Source organism: Strigops habroptila, chromosome Z, assembly GCF_004027225.2.
Source record: "Strigops habroptila isolate Jane chromosome Z, bStrHab1.2.pri, whole genome shotgun sequence".
Lineage (NCBI taxonomy): Eukaryota > Metazoa > Chordata > Aves > Psittaciformes > Psittacidae > Strigops > Strigops habroptila.
The window spans coordinates 55,857,191-55,873,223 of record NC_044302.2 but is presented as its reverse complement, the minus strand read 5'-3'; the positions used below and the strand labels follow the sequence as shown (position 1 = coordinate 55,873,223).

At 46.6% G+C, this 16,033-nt stretch overlaps 1 protein-coding gene across 1 annotated transcript; it reads left to right on the top strand.

The window, feature by feature from the left end:
- Nucleotides 1-13,756: 13,756 nt before the first annotated feature.
- Nucleotides 13,757-15,431, top strand: GADD45G (growth arrest and DNA damage inducible gamma). Its single transcript, XM_030470356.1, has 4 exons — nucleotides 13,757-13,898; nucleotides 14,010-14,111; nucleotides 14,205-14,418; nucleotides 14,779-15,431. Exons 1-4 carry the CDS (start codon nucleotides 13,846-13,848, stop codon nucleotides 14,887-14,889), a joined length of 480 nt encoding a protein of 159 aa, XP_030326216.1. The 5' UTR covers nucleotides 13,757-13,845; the 3' UTR covers nucleotides 14,890-15,431.
- Nucleotides 15,432-16,033: the final 602 nt, after the last annotated feature.

The window sequence follows — 16,033 nt, the reverse complement described above, 5'->3', positions numbered from 1 at the left end:
GTCTGTAATGGATGTGTCAGAAAATTGTCAGGATGGTGCTAAACACACTCCAAACCTGTGTGATGGAACAAACATTTAGGTCCTGAGTCTGCAAGAATTTAATCCACACTTAGGCTGATGCATTTGCAAACAGCACTTTCAAGTTACTTTCATGTACAACCTAACCCATGAACAGAAATGATTGAAGAAGCAGTGTCTCAGAAGTAAGAATAAGCTAAATGCACCTCAATGTAAGCAGGGCTTCAGGTACAGGAACACTAACTACATAAAATTCTGAATCATGGCTGTAGGTTACTGTATAACCCAGGCTGATGCTGTCTGATGCCTGATTTGCTGCCATAGCAGTTGTTTGTTCTTTTGCTCCAAGTCGTGATCACTTTCATGCTTCCAAAGTCCTGGCTACTTCCAACTTTCAAAAGCAGTGCTTTCCATAGGTGGTTGCCAGAGGTAACCTCAGTATAGGTGTTGCTTTCTAACAGTCAGGGGCTTTATAGGCAAAATAGGGAATCTGCTTCCCTATTTAGGATCATAGACTGGTTTGAGTTGGAAGGGACCTTAAAGATCACCTAATTCCAACACCTCTGCCATGGGCAGGGATGCCCCACACTAGACCAGGTTGCTCAGAAATTTCCTCCTGGTTCTGTGAGGCATTGTACTAGGCTCAGGCATGAAAAATCCATCCCATTTTGACCACTTTGTATGCAGATGCTAAATTAATGAGAATAAAAGAGAAAGGTGTGTAATTCATACTTAATGTCAAAAATGATGACAGTGGAAGCTTTCTAGGCGGGCTCAGCGTAGCGGTGCCTAAGTGCACGCTCCGTCTCGTTTCGCCGTGAGACGCGGATGACCTGCCCCGCCGCGGCTGCAAGAGGGAACCCAGCGCTCCGGGAAGGGTTTCCACAGGCTTCCCAAAGGCACTTCGGGGGCTGCGCCCGGCACACCCGCGAGAGCGCGGTCCGCGGCTGACACGGTTGCGAGCGGCGCTGCTGCGGTCAGTGCTGCGGCGGTGCTGCCGGCGTGCGGAGCGCCCCATAGCTGCGGGGCAGCACCGCCACCTCGTGGCTGCCCGGCCGCCGCGACCCGCCGGAGAACACCACCGGGGACACGAGGGCGGGCTCGAAGAGAAGCCGTTCGCAGCCCGCCCCTGCGGCGTGAGAGGGAAGAAATGCTGCTGAGAGGGAGAGCAGTGATTTTAGGAGTGCGAGGACGTCCCTGCCCAGCCGGTGACAATATTCAGCCTTTGCAATGCTGGTGTGGACAATGGCAGCAGAGGTGTGCTCTGTTTTATCAAATCTATTTATTTCCGTGCATTTGAATACTGTTCGTTAGCAAAACATTGCTCACTTGTAAATCATATAAAGTAATGTGGTGGGTTGACCCTGGATGGATGCCAGGTGCCCACCAAAGCTGCTCTGTCACTCTCCTTCTCATCAGCGGAGAGAAAACACAACGAAAGGAAAACTGTGGTTATATTGTAAGAGACTATAGATAGACTATATTGTCTCTAGGCAAAGTTATGGCAAATTAACTAGGCAGGACCAAGAAAGAGTTTCAGAAAGGCAACATCACTGCAAGCTCTTGCAACCTCAAGTGATAAAACCAATGAATTAATCATGGGTTATGCCTACCAAAAAAAAAAAAAAAAAGGTAATGAACTTTAATTTAAAGATTTAAAAAAAATATTTTTTAATTTTAATATCAGTACCTGTGTTTCATTCACTTCTGCCTTTCCTCTCAAGCTGTGACAATGAGAAAGCTTGAACTAAAAACCCCCAAATTTTCCCTTCACTAGCATGGATCCAAGAACTGGAGAGATTTAAAATGACAGCAAACATGCATTGATTCAGCCAGTGTGCTAATCCTGTTTTGCACATGTGGAACTGGGCCGGGCACAGACATATTCACCATTTTGCCCAGGGTTACATATAATCTTGGACAGAGTTAGATGCTCTAATTACCAAACAAGTCTTCTGAAAAACAGATGCCCAAATTCTACAGCCGATTACCCATTTTGAACTGCAATACAGGTTTTCTTGGCCAGCAGCCTCTCTAATCCTTGCTAGCATATGCCAAGCTACTGTATAACTTCTGGACTTCCCTCCTTCAGTCTTTTTCAGGGGAGATGTTTTATAGTTCTTTTAGATTCTGAATGGCAACTACTCATTGCACAGCACTGCACAGTGGAAGAAGATCTCTGTTGCAAATTCAGCCTTACCATTATTATATAAATGCTGGCATCGATGTCTCCAGGCTTCCTTAATCAGCTTGGAATGGGTCACATCTTCAAATGTGTGTATCCTGAACACTAGAATGCAAACAGAATTAAGTTGAATAACTTGATAAGTGATATTCACATTTTCCTCTTATTGTAGCCACACAAAATGGAGCCAAGAGGAATCGTATTTCTAAAAAATCTTATGCCATTCTTAGATTTTGAAATATTCAGCCAGATCCTGATTTCTCCTAAAATGTGGGACGTAGGATTTCGTGGGGCAGTAAGGATTTGAAGAAATGCCCAGTTTAACCACTAGAGGTCAGTTTCACACAAGTCCTTTACACAGCATAGCAAGAACTGAGTATCAGCGCCAAAATTTTAAGCTTTTGCATACTGTAGCAAATATCTAAACTGTTTTGCTTTAAGTGGCTACTATGAGAACTTAAATGATAACGTGTATTTTTCGATTTCTGGCATTTCTTGTAGTTGTAGGTAGATCTTTGTTTTGTCTTGTTAGCACTTCTCTATTCAGCAGGTTACTGAAGAATACTAAATGAGAGAATAGATCAGTGGGTGCCTGCAGATAATTTTACTCATTCCTCACCCCTAAGTGCAGAGGATGAAGTCACTGTGCAACATAGCTCATGAAAGCCCACTTTCGCATCCTTATCTTTTTCTCAGAAATTTTGGAGGCACAAGCCAAAGGAGCTTGCTAATGGCCCCTCTTGTTGATACTAGACATTACAGAGGCAGAGATTCATACTGGGAAATGAGACACTCTGACATAAAATGTATTATTAACTGTGAAATCATAAGGAGAGGAGTCAATACACTTGTCTGTGACTTTGAAGAACCACTGCCTTCCCTTCTTAAGTGAAGAACCACTTAAAGGTGTTGTGTATGGCTTTGGGTTCACAACTACAGAAGGACTCATAAGGATAAGGACTGGGTGGGTGCAAACTGAAAGGCAAAGTTCTTACTCGTCTAGCCTCTCCATGTGTGTGCCTCAGCTTTCACTAGAGCTGTTCCCAAAACTGAATTCTTGCCTACACGAATGTGTAGAGCAATTTCAGACTTTCAATGCTGCTTCTCCGCAGCTCAGCCAGATCTGAATCCTATAATTAAGCCCTGCGAGCACCGGGTGCACTATCTTTAAAACTGGACCCAGCATCAAATCTAGCAGCAGCCAAACCCGGGGCCAGTGGTGGAGCTGTTGCTGCTGTACCTGTTGATTCAGCTGGGCAGAAAAGGCTCTGCTCAAACGTTGCATACATCCCAGTTTCCATTGCCAGGTCTGTCAGGAGCTCTCCCTGGGCATACCTTTGGTTCAACCTACACACTTCACTGGATGGGCAGTACTTGACACTCTCTCTGTTCAGCCAGTACAAATAGGCAGTAGTCAGCCCCACTCCCCACCAAACCCCAACATATGGTGGGCTTGAGAGAGTCCTGCTATGAGATGCTGCTGCCTACTGCTTAGGGAGGGTAGCTGGGACCAGGGAAAAGCTACACTCTGGTCCCCATGTGGAGGAGTACTACTTCTTTCACTTAAGGATTGTTATAAACATGTGTGATCCTCTGAGCAGGTGTCAGGGCCAAGTGTAAATCATAGCTGATGGAGCTGGTGCTGATACTGAATTTTTAATCATCAATAACAGCATCTATCAGTGCTACTGTGCTGCCCCTCTGTCATATCCAGGGTCGTACACATACCTCTCTGGCTGGAATCAGACAGGTTTTAAATATCCACAATTTCTGACAACAGTGTCATGCTCCAGAACGTGTCAAGGAAAGACTACCTGCCACCCCCCTTCTTATGTACATCCATCTGTGTCCCTGCCCCCCTTTTCTCCCTGCCAAATGAACATACAATACGTAGAGGGAAAACTGTGATTTATGAAATCCCATGGTCAGTGACTGAGTTATAGGGTATGTGGGAAAATTACAAGGAATTACAGATAGGAACATGGGAAGGCTAAAAAGTGAAAAGCAACAACTTAGCCTGTTGGCATACACATATTTTAATAAAGTTAGTTAAAACTATTTCAGTGAATTTCAAGATGAACTGACTAAAACTCTTCACTAGTATAATGTGATAGCCAGGAGTAATAGTCCTACTGCACTTATTTAATGATCAATAGTTCCCAACTAGCCTTCTCCTCTACACCTCTAACTGCATCTAAATGTTAGGTTATATTTCTCCACATTTATCTACTGTCGTCACTTGCTTTTTATAATCTTGTGCAGCAAAGATTGCAATTGGAATTCACTTTACGGGGGTCATTCGTGACTCACTTCTCATTAGGATGTTTGGAGAATTTGATTAACAAGAGGAAATCTGAACTTCTAGATACCGTTATGTAGTAGCTTTATTAATGTGCTTCTTTATAGCTAAAGAAAATGTCTCTGTCTGTCTTGGGTGGGTGAAAAGGAAAGGGAAAATGTGTTCATTTTCTAGCTTTAAGCTGATTCTTCTTTTACTATCATAAAGATAGGATGATACAAATATTCTGATGTGATGTGATCTGATGTGATTCCCTTGTGATCAGGGAAAATTGACATGTGCAGAGGTGTCTCAGCAAATAAATGAGGTTGGTGAAGAGTTTTGCTACTCTTACCTTTCACCTTGTTTTAAAGAAAAGGATCAAGATAAAGTAACTTTTACGATCAGATCTCATTTCTAACCTGTTTAGGTATAAGACAGTCTCACAGATAGATTTTTTTTTTTTTTTTTTTTTTTTTGAGGCAGAAAGATGCACAAAATAGAAAAACTCAGAGTTACACATTTAAGGTGCAGGTTGGCCATCTGAGTTTTCATTCTTAGGTTCTTCTGTTACACCTATGACAAAAGGCATCAAAGGACTAATGAAGGATCAGGTTATTTTGCTCAGATAGGCACATCTCTGCAACAAAATTTCCATTAGACAGTCTTATGCTGAGATACAAGAGGCACTTGACATAGGGCAATACATCTGCCTTCTTTGTGAATTACATTTCTTCATGCTGCAGAATTACCCACTGAAATGAATAATTCTGGCAGCATCTGGGCTAAGGAAAGACTGTGCTCTTTCATTCAACCACACTGACAGCTGTTCAGTGATCTTCTTAAGCATTTGATTTTTAGCTTTCATTGGCATCTCTAAGAAAGCTCAGTACCTAACAAAGAAAATCAGATTCTTTAACGTTATGCTGATCAAGTTATGTTCAGCTGTTCAAAAATTCCCTTTGGCATCATATGGAGCCATCAACACTGGGAAAGCCAATGCTGCCATTCAAAGCAGTCTTTAATATCATCTGGTTCAACTGGAGTGCTAGCAGTGGTTTTCAGTGGTTTTATTCTAATGAAGAGGAGAGAAACCCCTGTGCAGCACATTAACAGATACGGCAGAAAAAAATATATGGGGGAAGTAAGATAAGTGAGGATGAAAAACAGCTGTATCACAAGAAATTCACAGTTTTATTTGTAACCGAGCTTCACTTGAGGCTATTACCACAAGCAGCCAGAGGGCTGCAGTGCTGAGCTGGTGGAGAGTCAGATCCTGGGATTTTTGGTGTTTGGATTTGCCCCTGTTCTTCTGGCTTGAATTACTAGCAAATGTAATTTTCAGTGACATTTCTATAATTTCCTAACCTTGAGTGTCTGTCTGAAGTCATACTCCTAAGTAAGGTTTCCAGGCATTCCTGAACAAAGGTGTTTGCTCAGGGACAGTAAATCTGATGCTGCAGACTTCCTGGCACACAGACTTCAATTGAACATGCAAACACAATCTGTCCAATTTGGCATGAAAGCATAGGATTTACTGAGGTGAGTGTTAAGCAGCCGTGGTGCATATGGGCTGTGAATGTGTCTAGGATTTCCAGTCGTACAGCAGCCAGTCAGAGCTGCTGTGAATGCACAATAAGGTTTCAGTTTCTGGACCTACAGACACAGAAATCCCAGGGGAGGATCCTGAAAAATTTGCCCTGATAAAATTGCAGTCTAAAAGAAAGAAAGCATTGCCAAGAAAACCTGGCTTTCAGCAGTTCTTAATTAAAACCAAAACCAAAACCAAAACCAAAACACAAAAGACAAAAAACCATCGTGCATCCCCGTGCTCCTGAGAGACTGCTGAGCTGGGGTGTAGCAGAAGGTTCCCTGACACGTTATCATCTATCCCCCACAAGCTGCTTCAGACTGCCCTTCTCAGCTCCCAGTAGGATGTGAATTACACAGATTTTGGCATGGGGCTGAGGAGGGAGGGGTGCTGGCCATCCCAGGCACATATTCTTTGCAGCTCACCCCAGCCTTAATGCAATATGGGCAATGCATTTGGATTTGTTGCGTTTTTGGTGGGTTTTTTTTGGTCATGCTCACTAGAGTGGGTCTCTCAGGAACATAACTTGGTGTAGTACTGGCATGTTAAAGATAAGCATGAAAAGGAAAACCTTTTCCTGTCAGAACTCTGATAGTCACTCGTGGTGGACAGAGATGGGCGTGAGACATGTATCTTGTTGAAAATAGGAAACCCAAATATGCAGTGCTATGTTGAAGATATTACATGTGACTATCGTTAATTGAGGTGTCACATGGGTAGGTAAATCCAGTACAGGAACCTAAGCAGCTGTGTAAGTAAATCATTTGTGAAGAGTGGACTCACTGAATACTTCTGTCTGTCAATGAAAGCAAACCTGCCAGGGAAAACAGCGCCGTGTTTTGAAGTGAGAAGGGAGTAAAGAAGCCTTTTCAAATCACCAGTTTCAAGGATGGTCAGTTGTGTCCTGATTCCAAACATTCTGTTGCATTGGCTGGCTTATGCTTTTAGCTGATGTCAGATTACAAGGTGTCATAGATGGTGATATTCATTTACAGTATCAGGCAGGGGCTACCATCTATTGAAGCAAAGCAAAGCAGAGTTGCTTCAGTATGAGTTGCTGGATGCAATATTTCTCCCCTTCCCTTGGCCTCCACTGTACTTGGCTCTTCCTCCATGAGGGCTTTTACCCGCTCCAAGTATGTATTTTCAAAATCAGCTCTTTCAGCCTCCCACCTATATAAGGGAAAGAGTTGACTAAAAATAGCCATCTCTGGAGAACCTCCAAAGGCTCGAGGGACCTGGACAAGCTCTAGCAGTGGGCATGTATGAACCTCATGAAGATCAACAAGGCTAAGTGCAAGGCTGGGGCAATCCCCACTGTCAATACAGGCCGGGGAATGAAGGGATTGACAGCAGCCCTGAGGAGAAAGACTTGGGGGTACTGATGGATGAAAAGCTGGGCATGAGCTGGCAATGTGTGCTCCCAGCCCAGAAAGCCAACTGTATCCTGGGCTGCATCAGAAGGAGCATGGCCAGCAGGTCGAGGGAGGTGATCCTGCCACTCTACTCTGCTCTGGTGAGACCCCACCTGCAGTACTGCGTCCTGCTCTGGATTCCTCAGTACAGGAAAGACACGGACCTCTTGGAGAGGGTCCAGAGGAGGGACACAAAAATGGTCAGAGGGCTGTAGGACCTCTCCTATGAGGGAAGGTTGAGAGAGTTGGGGTTGTTCAGCCTGGAGAGGAGAAGGCTCTGGTGAGACCATACTGCAGGCCTTCAGTACTTCAGGAGGGCTTATAAGAAAGATGGAGGCATTAGTATGGCCTGTTGTGATAGGACAAGGGGTAATGGTTTTAAACGAAAAGAAGGTAGATTCAGATTAGATGTAAGAAAGGAGAAAATTTTTTTACACTGAAGGTAGTGAAACACTGGAAAAGGTTGCCCAAGGAGGTGGTGGATGCCCCATTCCTGGAACCATTCAAGGTCAGGCTGGAAGGGGCTTTAAGCATCCTGATCTAGTTGAAAATGTCCCCGGTCATTGCAGGGAGTTTGGGCTAGATCCCTAGATTAAAGGTCCTCTCCAACCCAAACTGTTCCATGATTCCAAAGCAATCCTTTATTTTCTTAGAATGAGAGAAACATTCATCTATTTTTAGAAAGATGCTTCTCTATTATTAGATCAACATTTCCAGTTTCTTCCTTTGTTTTACAAATAGCACCTGCAGGAGGAAAAATGCACTAGCAGTGTGAATTCAGTGCATGTAAAAAGAAACGCTTTTGGCTACTGGAAGTGGCGTGCCATTGTCTGTACAAAATCTCAAACAATCAAAAATTAATGCAAGAGGCGCTTTTGCCCATTTTAGCACAAAGCCTGAAAGGATGACAGAAATGAGGGCTCCTCTGCACAACATTCTGTAATAATCAGGTCTATGCAGCCAACTAAATGTTGTCCATCCTATAGCACTTCATTTATATTTGTGGGAATACAATTTTTTTTGACAGAACAATAAAGACTAATTCAGTTATTCAGGAGACTACCACTTCCATCCTCACAGCATCTTTTTCCACTGAGACTTGTAACATGCAGCTTTACTTTTTCAGAAAAATAAGATGTTAGAAAAAGTCTTACTTCACTGCTTTCTTAGTAAGTTAAGTGTCCCTGCTGCCTATGGATTGTGGATGTCCGGTCTTAGCAGGTGGGGTTTCTGTGGCAAAAGTGCTACAGAATAAAGTGTATGAGCAGAGTGAGCTGTCGGGTTTACCAAGCGTGGGGATCAGCAGCATCTGCAGCAGGTTCAGTGGAAAGAAATGATACAAAGATTAGGTAGGTGACCTGTTGGTCTGTTGGAAATACAGAACCAGCCTGATCTTACCCAGAGGATTTGAAGAGGAAGCTGGGACACAGCCCCACTTTCCAAAACATCTAGGTTTTGTGGAAAGGTTTCGGGTTTGGTTTTCATTTTGTGAGATGCAGTATCTGGAGAAAAAAGCTTGCTGGGTGAGGACAATAGGGCTGCAAAAGGGCAGGACTGGATGGGGCCCTGGAAAGGGAGGAGGAGAAGCTGTGATAGATTTGGAAAGACTTGAGGTGGGGCAATGTAAGAGCCCCACGGCTGGGCTGGCTGTTACCACTGCTTGCATGCCTTTTCGGATGCGTAGGGTTGAGTCTCCTCTCACTTAGGCCAAAAGGTGATGTCTGCGTCTGCTGCTCTTCAGTTGGATAGTCACTATTATTTTCCTTGCAAAATGTCACAGTCATGTTTATTTCTAGCTATAGAGGGGTGTAATCTACTGCAGTTTTATATATACTACTTTTTACTATTTTATACTTTTATAGTTTACTAGTTTATACTATTATTTCCCTGTTATGCTGCATCTGACTTTTAATAAGATTAGGGAGCTGTTTTAGGGGTTTTCTTCATGGAGTAAACACCAACGTCTACTTTTTTTTTTTTTTCCCCTAAATTTTCACTAGAACGATTAATGATACCGAAACAGGAACCGACTGTAAGCACACGTTTGCCTGTGGGAAGTTAGTCATTTTTTGCAGCAGTAATATTCTAAATGTCCACCAGAGGTCATTGCTTTACTGCGAACGCAGCATCGGTTTGGCTGAGGCTCTTTTTGTCGCGGTCTAAAGGTGCCGCTCAAAACCAGGGATTGCAGGCGAGACTTTTCATGCCGTGGAAAGCAGGGGTTCACTGCAAAATCCGCTTATTCGTGTCTGAATACTGTTGCGTTGTGTTGTTCCCCTACCCTTTGATCTACAGGATGGCTTCAAGCACTCCACAGCTGATCCACCGGAGGTCTGGTACATACCAGTTTTCCATCAGGTGCACAGATTATACCGCGCTGCACTTACAGAAGTGAATTTTGATGTTCAGTATTATCACATAAGCATATTGAGGACGCAGTCTAAGTGTCTTCAAATGTCCTGTAGCTATGGTGGGTGTAACTTACGCCTTCAAATAGGACATTTAGCATCCTTACTCTGCCGTTCATGGCCAGGAATGCTAAAAAACAGAAAGGATGTTTCTTTTCTTTTTTCTTTCTTTTCTTTTCTTTTCTTTTCTTTTCTTTTCTTTTCTTTTCTTTTCTTTTCTTTTCTTTTCTTTTCTTTTCTTTTCTTTTCTTTTCTTTTCTTTTCTTTTCTTTTCTTTTCTTTTCTTTTCTTTTCTTTTCTTTTCTTTTCTTCTCTTTTTTCTTTCATGGATGTAGTAAAACCATGGAAGAAAAAGGCTAAGAAAACAAGCAGCAGAGCCCAACCTCCACTAAAGTTCAGTTTGTTTATTAGGCAGTTTGTTTATTACGTGTCAGAGGTATCATGTCTGCAGAGCTGATGTCTTCAAAATGGGGACAGGACCTGTGGCAGGCACAGCTGTCCTTCCTGCACCTTCTCCTCTGCATCAGGGGCCTGGTGTTGATACCATGGTTCGAAATAAGCTGGATCAGGTGTCAGGTAATGCTTTGTGGCCTTCAGGACCATCTGTGCTAGGAGACCCAGGAATAATGGGGCAAACTGCAAAGCGGGGTGACAAGAAGCCCTAACTACAGGGTAGTGCATCATTAAGCCAAATCTGGAAGCTTGAATGTGAAAGGATTAATGTGTTACATGGTTCCACGCCTCAGTTTATTATTTAGATCCTTATGTATGTTATACTGCTACATATACGCTGTTATTCACTGCAAGATACTCTGGCCTACTAATTTGACATATTTTAAGTAACTTTCATTTCCACTGTAATGAGAAAGTTGTTAAAGTCATAGTTAATATCAGCGTCTTTCAAAGCTCTGAGTCAGTCCTGGATTTTTCACCTATTTCATCATGGACTGGAACTACTGTAGTGCATCAAAATATGCCCTTCAGTAAGTCTAAGAAATGTACCATTTAGCGTGTCTAACCCAATTTCATGAGGAAACCTAAAGCTGCCAGTTACCACTCAAGCTATTCCCCCACATTCTTCTGCATTTATATATTTAGAGAGAAAAAAAAAAAAAAAAGAGGCAGACGTAAGAAGGATTTTTGCCTTTGAAGAACGAATGCTACACACTATACTCGTTCCAGCAAGTGGAGACAATTGCCATTTCATGAAAACAGACTGGGAATTTTCTGAAAACTTCTCGTATATTTCTTAAAGAAGACAAACTAAGAATTCATGCCCTGCTCAAGCCAATTCAGTGTGGGTTTACAACACTTGTACAGGTTTACAAGTCAAGGATCCTTTTGCATGTTAGTAGGGTGAAAAAGATCATTAGGCTTGAGGATTGATAGTTACAACAGAGAGTTGTCTCTCCAGTCCTGACAGCTCCGTCGTTATCACCCAGGAAATGTTCTCAGAAAGGCTGGATGTATCGGTGCTGCGGTTTAAGCCCAGCCGTTAACTCAGAACCATGCAGCCACTCACTCACTCCCTTTCTGCCCCCCTCTCTGGGTAGGATGGGGAGGAGAAGCAAAGGAATGTAAACCCCACGGCTGAGACAAGAACAGGCCGATAACTAAAGTATAAGATAAAACTACTACTGCTACTACTAATAGTGATAAGGGAAATAACAAGGGGAGAGAATATAGAACTAAACAGGGAAGGGAAAAAAAACCCGCAAGCAAACACGAGTGATGCACAATACAATTGCTCACCACCCGCCGACCGATACCGAGCCTGAACCGAGCAGGGATCTGGGCCTTCTGGGTGACTCCCCCCGGTTTATATACTGGGCATGACGTGCTGTGGTATGGAATACCCCTTTGGCCAGTTTGGGTCAGGTGTCCTGTTTCTGCTTTCTCTCGGCTTCTTGTGCCCCTCCTCACTGGCAGAGCATGAGAGACTGAAAAGTCCTCAATCAGGGTAAACATTACTTAACAACAACTTAAACGTCGGTGTGTTATCGGCGTTGTTCTCAGACTAAAGCCAAAGCACAGCACTGCACCAGGATACAGCTACTAGGAAGGAGAAAAAGAACTGTTAGAACTGAACCCAGGACAATCTGGCAGACCCTGCTGCTGTCATCAGTTTAAAATGGAAGCTCACTAAGAGGTTACTGCAGGGCCCAATGCTGTCACCTGTGGAGCTGCCTGGGACACTAACTAGAAACAACTGGAAGCAGAAGCACAGCAAGCCATTGAAGTGGCTCAGTTTGAGGAGCGGTTCTGAAATTGTGATGCACAAAGAGGCAGAAACTACCGTGCAGATGCAGTACACCCTACACAGAGCCACCAAAGGGCCGCTCTTGATGTAGGAGTCCCCAGAGGAAGGGACATCCCTGAGGTCTGGGTTTAAAAACACTCGAAAGGAGACGATGTGGCAGGAGGTGAGGGAGCAGAAAGGGTGCCGGCTTACAGAGCTGCCTGTGAGCAACCTGCGGGACTCGGTCCGCTCGGGTTTGCAAATAGGCACGGGTCTACCGCAGGGTGGCTCTCCACAACCTCCGTCGAATGGCTCGGTGCTCGTGTGAAGCAGCTACTCGGTGAACAAGTAATAGCCGGCAGCCTAAGCCAAGGTAGAGACTGAAAGGACTTGGGAAGGGATTTGTCCTGTAATATTTAAACTGTATTCCTTCACAGGGGGAAAACCTGTTCTGCTATTTCTTGGTTTGCTGACAAACAGGTTCAATTTTGAGTTCAGCAATCATACATTTTTCACACTGTATTAATTGTGAAGGATACACTCGAGCTCACGTTACTGTCCAAATCTCCTAATCTTACCTACTATTAATAAAGCTCAACTGGAAAAAAAAAAAAAATTCCTGGAAATTTGCTGGAAAATCAATACAAAATTTAAATACTAGGTTCACTGGACCACGGAGCACAGAAGGGACCTGAGGAGGTCTCCTGCCTGCAGCAGAGTCACCAGGGAGCTCAGACCGGGTGTCCTGAGGCTTTGTCGCACTGGGGCTTGCAACCGTGCAGGGATGCAGCCTGCACAGCCTCCCTGGGCTGGCAGCCTGCTCTGCTGCTTAGCTGTCCTCGGGCGAAAAGGCTTTTCCTTACACCCCCTCTGAGCCTCTCGATCCAACTTATGCCCAGCGTCTGTCACCTCTGCACCGGGCATTGCTGTGAGGATTCTGTCCCTGTCTTGCCGATGACAGCCCCGCTGCTGTTTGGTGCCCCGGGGCTGTACCTCCCCCAGGCTGCACCAGCCCTGGTCCCTCAGCCCGCAGGGCAGGACAGTGGGAGCAGCGCTGGACACCTCGGTGCCCTCACCTGCACCCGCTCCACTTCACTGATGTGTTTCCTCTCTGGGGATGCCAGAGCCGGACAAACTACACGAGTGGTGAGCGGAGGGGGATTATCGCCTCCCTCGACCGCCTGGCCCCGCTCCTGTTCACACAGCCCAGGACACGGCGGGGCTCCGCTGCACGCGGGGCCATGCCGGCCGTGCCCAGGTCACTGCGCGCCGTGTCCCCGGCGCTGGGCCCGCGCTGCGGCGGCGCGGGTCACGCTCTGTGAGCCCCGCGCCACACGGGCACCGGCCGCGCCGCCGGCAGCGCCGCGCCTCAGGCACGCGCCGCCCCGCCCCCACCCCGCTCCCGCCCCACGTGGCCTCCCGGCACGAGCCGCCCGCTCCTCCCCCCGCCCGCCGCCGGCGCGCGCCGATTAGCATAACAAAGCCCTGCCCCCCCTTCTCCCCCCCCCCCCCCCCCCCCCCCTTCTCTCCGGCGCCGGCCAATGGGGGGCCGGGAGGCGCCGCCAGCTGCCGGCGCCGCGGCCGCGCGGGCTATAAATGGGGCGGCCGGGGCCGGGTGGTGCTTCAGAGCGGTGGGTCCGGGAGCGGCGAGCGGTGCCGGAGCTGTCTGTTGGAGCTGCCGCTAGCCGCCGCGCTGAGTGCACACGCTGCTATGACTCTGGAGGAGATCCACGGGCAGCAGGCTTTGCCTACGGACCACGACTGGTACGTGCGGGCGGCGGGCGGTCTGGGCGCCGCGGCGGGGAAGCGGGGAGCGCGGCGGCCGGCGGGAACGTGGCGGCACCGCGCTGACTCTGAGCCTTCTCCCGCCCGCAGGATGCAGGGTGCCAGCAGGGCCCTCCACGAACTGCTGGTGTCGGCGCAGCGCCGTGGCTGCCTCACCGCCGGCGTCTACGAGTCGGCCAAGCTGATGAATGTGTAAGTACGGCGGGCGGGCCCGGGGAGCGCCCGGCCGAGCGCGGGGGTTTCGGCGCCGGCCGCGGGACTCAACGCACTGCTCGCCTCTTGCAGCGATCCCGACAACGTAGCCTTCTGCGTGCTGGCCGCGGACGAGGAGGATGAGGGGGACATTGCCCTGCAGATCCACTTCACCTTGATCCAAGCCTTCTGCTGCGAGAATGACATTGACATCGTGCGGGTGAACGACTTGGCCAAGCTCGCTGCCATCGTGGGGCACAGCGATGACTCTGGGGAGCCGCGGGACTTCCACTGCATCCTCATCATGGTGAGTATCCGCGGGAGCCGAGCCGGGTGCTGCCCTCCGGCGCTGCGGGGCTCTGTGTGGGGTGGTTAGAGCTGCCCCATCTCCTGCTGGTAGTCGGAGCCTCCTCTGGGCAAGGAAGGGAAGGGGGCTTGGCATACCGTACAGAGAGTCAGCTGAGTAGTAGTAGTAGGAGGCTACGCTTCTCGTAACTCTGGATTTCCTCAGTTGTCCACGAGGGTAACATCACCGCTTCCTGCTTTGCCTGTGTCAGCACAGACAACCTGAAAGTGTCTTGCTTCCTGAGCTAGTGCTTCTTAAATATTGTGATGACCTCAGCTGGCGGGCAGCACTCATGGTGTGCAACTTCTTTCTCTCTGACAGAACCCGAGCGAAGAGGGCTGGAAGGACCCAGCTCTAGAAAAACTGAACTCGTTTTGCGAAGCGAGCCGAAATGTCAATGACTGGGTGCCGTCTGTCCCCCTGCCTGAGTGATGGGGACCCAGTGCATTGGGGAGGCCGAAACCTTTGTTGCATTCTCTATGTGGTATGGGTTCACCATTGTGCAACAAGCTGCTGATTCCATGGATTAGCCTGGTCAAGAGACTGGATTAAAGTCACTCAGACTGGCATGCAGTGGGCTCTTACGGAGGAGAAAGAGAACAGCTCACCTCACCAGTGAGCCTCAGTTGGCTGCAACCGTGGAGAGGCTGACATACCATGGAACTGAAAGAAGTATTGCAAGTTTCCTGGTCAAGTGGAGCTGTTTCAGAAGGCAGAGAGAAAGTTGAGGGGAGTGGGCCAAAACTTTCCAGAAGGACTGGACAGAGTATTGTAACTAGGAACTGTTCATGCTGTCTGCAAAACACGGAAGGAAGTTTCAGTTTTGATGGACTACCTGGTTACTAAATTAGATTCCAAAGTAGACTTTAACAGGCCTCTTGGGTCACTCTGCAGAATTAGTTTAATAATGCAATAATTTCTATTGAACTATTTGCTGCTATTGAAGCTTTCATAATAAATTTTTTGACAATTAATTTCTGGGAGTGTCTTGCTTACTGGATGGGGAAGCATGTCACTAAAATGCCACTGATATTTTGCTCGTGTGCTGTAGGCAAAGGTATACCTCAAACTAATGGAGCTGTTGCTCAAATACTTTCTCTCTTGGGCCGGTGAATTGAAAGCTGTGCTGCCCAAGTTGATAATTCAACCTTTCACCCTCTTGCAACAGCTGCTTATTGCAACAGCTTGCAAGACTAAGGAGCTGCATGCTTAATGAGCTCACTTATTGTAATAGGTGGTCTTTGTAGTCTAGTGAGGGAGCACAATACATAGTAGAAACACAGACTTTTTTTGGAATACAGACCTCCAGTAAATAGCGTCATTAGTTCTTAAATATGACTTAGTAAGACTCATTCAGAGCTGCAGTGCTCCCACTTGACAGAAGCAGTTTAAACATGTTGGGGGGGGGGGGGGGGCTGCAGAACTCCTTAGATGTCAAATACATCTAACACTTGCTTTGATTAAAATGACATGGTTAAATCTAAAACTAGCTAATAGTGAATAAACATCACATCTGCCACAAGCTGCTCTCTGATTGCCATATGCTGTAACAATAGAAGCTGTCACTCCAGAAGCC

Bases quoted from the DNA above. Each gene is read 5' to 3' on its own strand.
- GADD45G (XM_030470356.1), top strand. From the start codon at position 13,846: ATGACTCTGGAGGAGATCCACGGGCAGCAGGCTTTGCCTACGGACCAC. The intron at 13,899-14,009 runs GTACGTGCGGGC...TCCCGCCCGCAG, and splicing joins TTGCCTACGGACCACGACTG to GATGCAGGGTGCCAGCAGGG. The intron at 14,419-14,778 runs GTGAGTATCCGC...TCTCTCTGACAG, and splicing joins TCCACTGCATCCTCATCATG to AACCCGAGCGAAGAGGGCTG.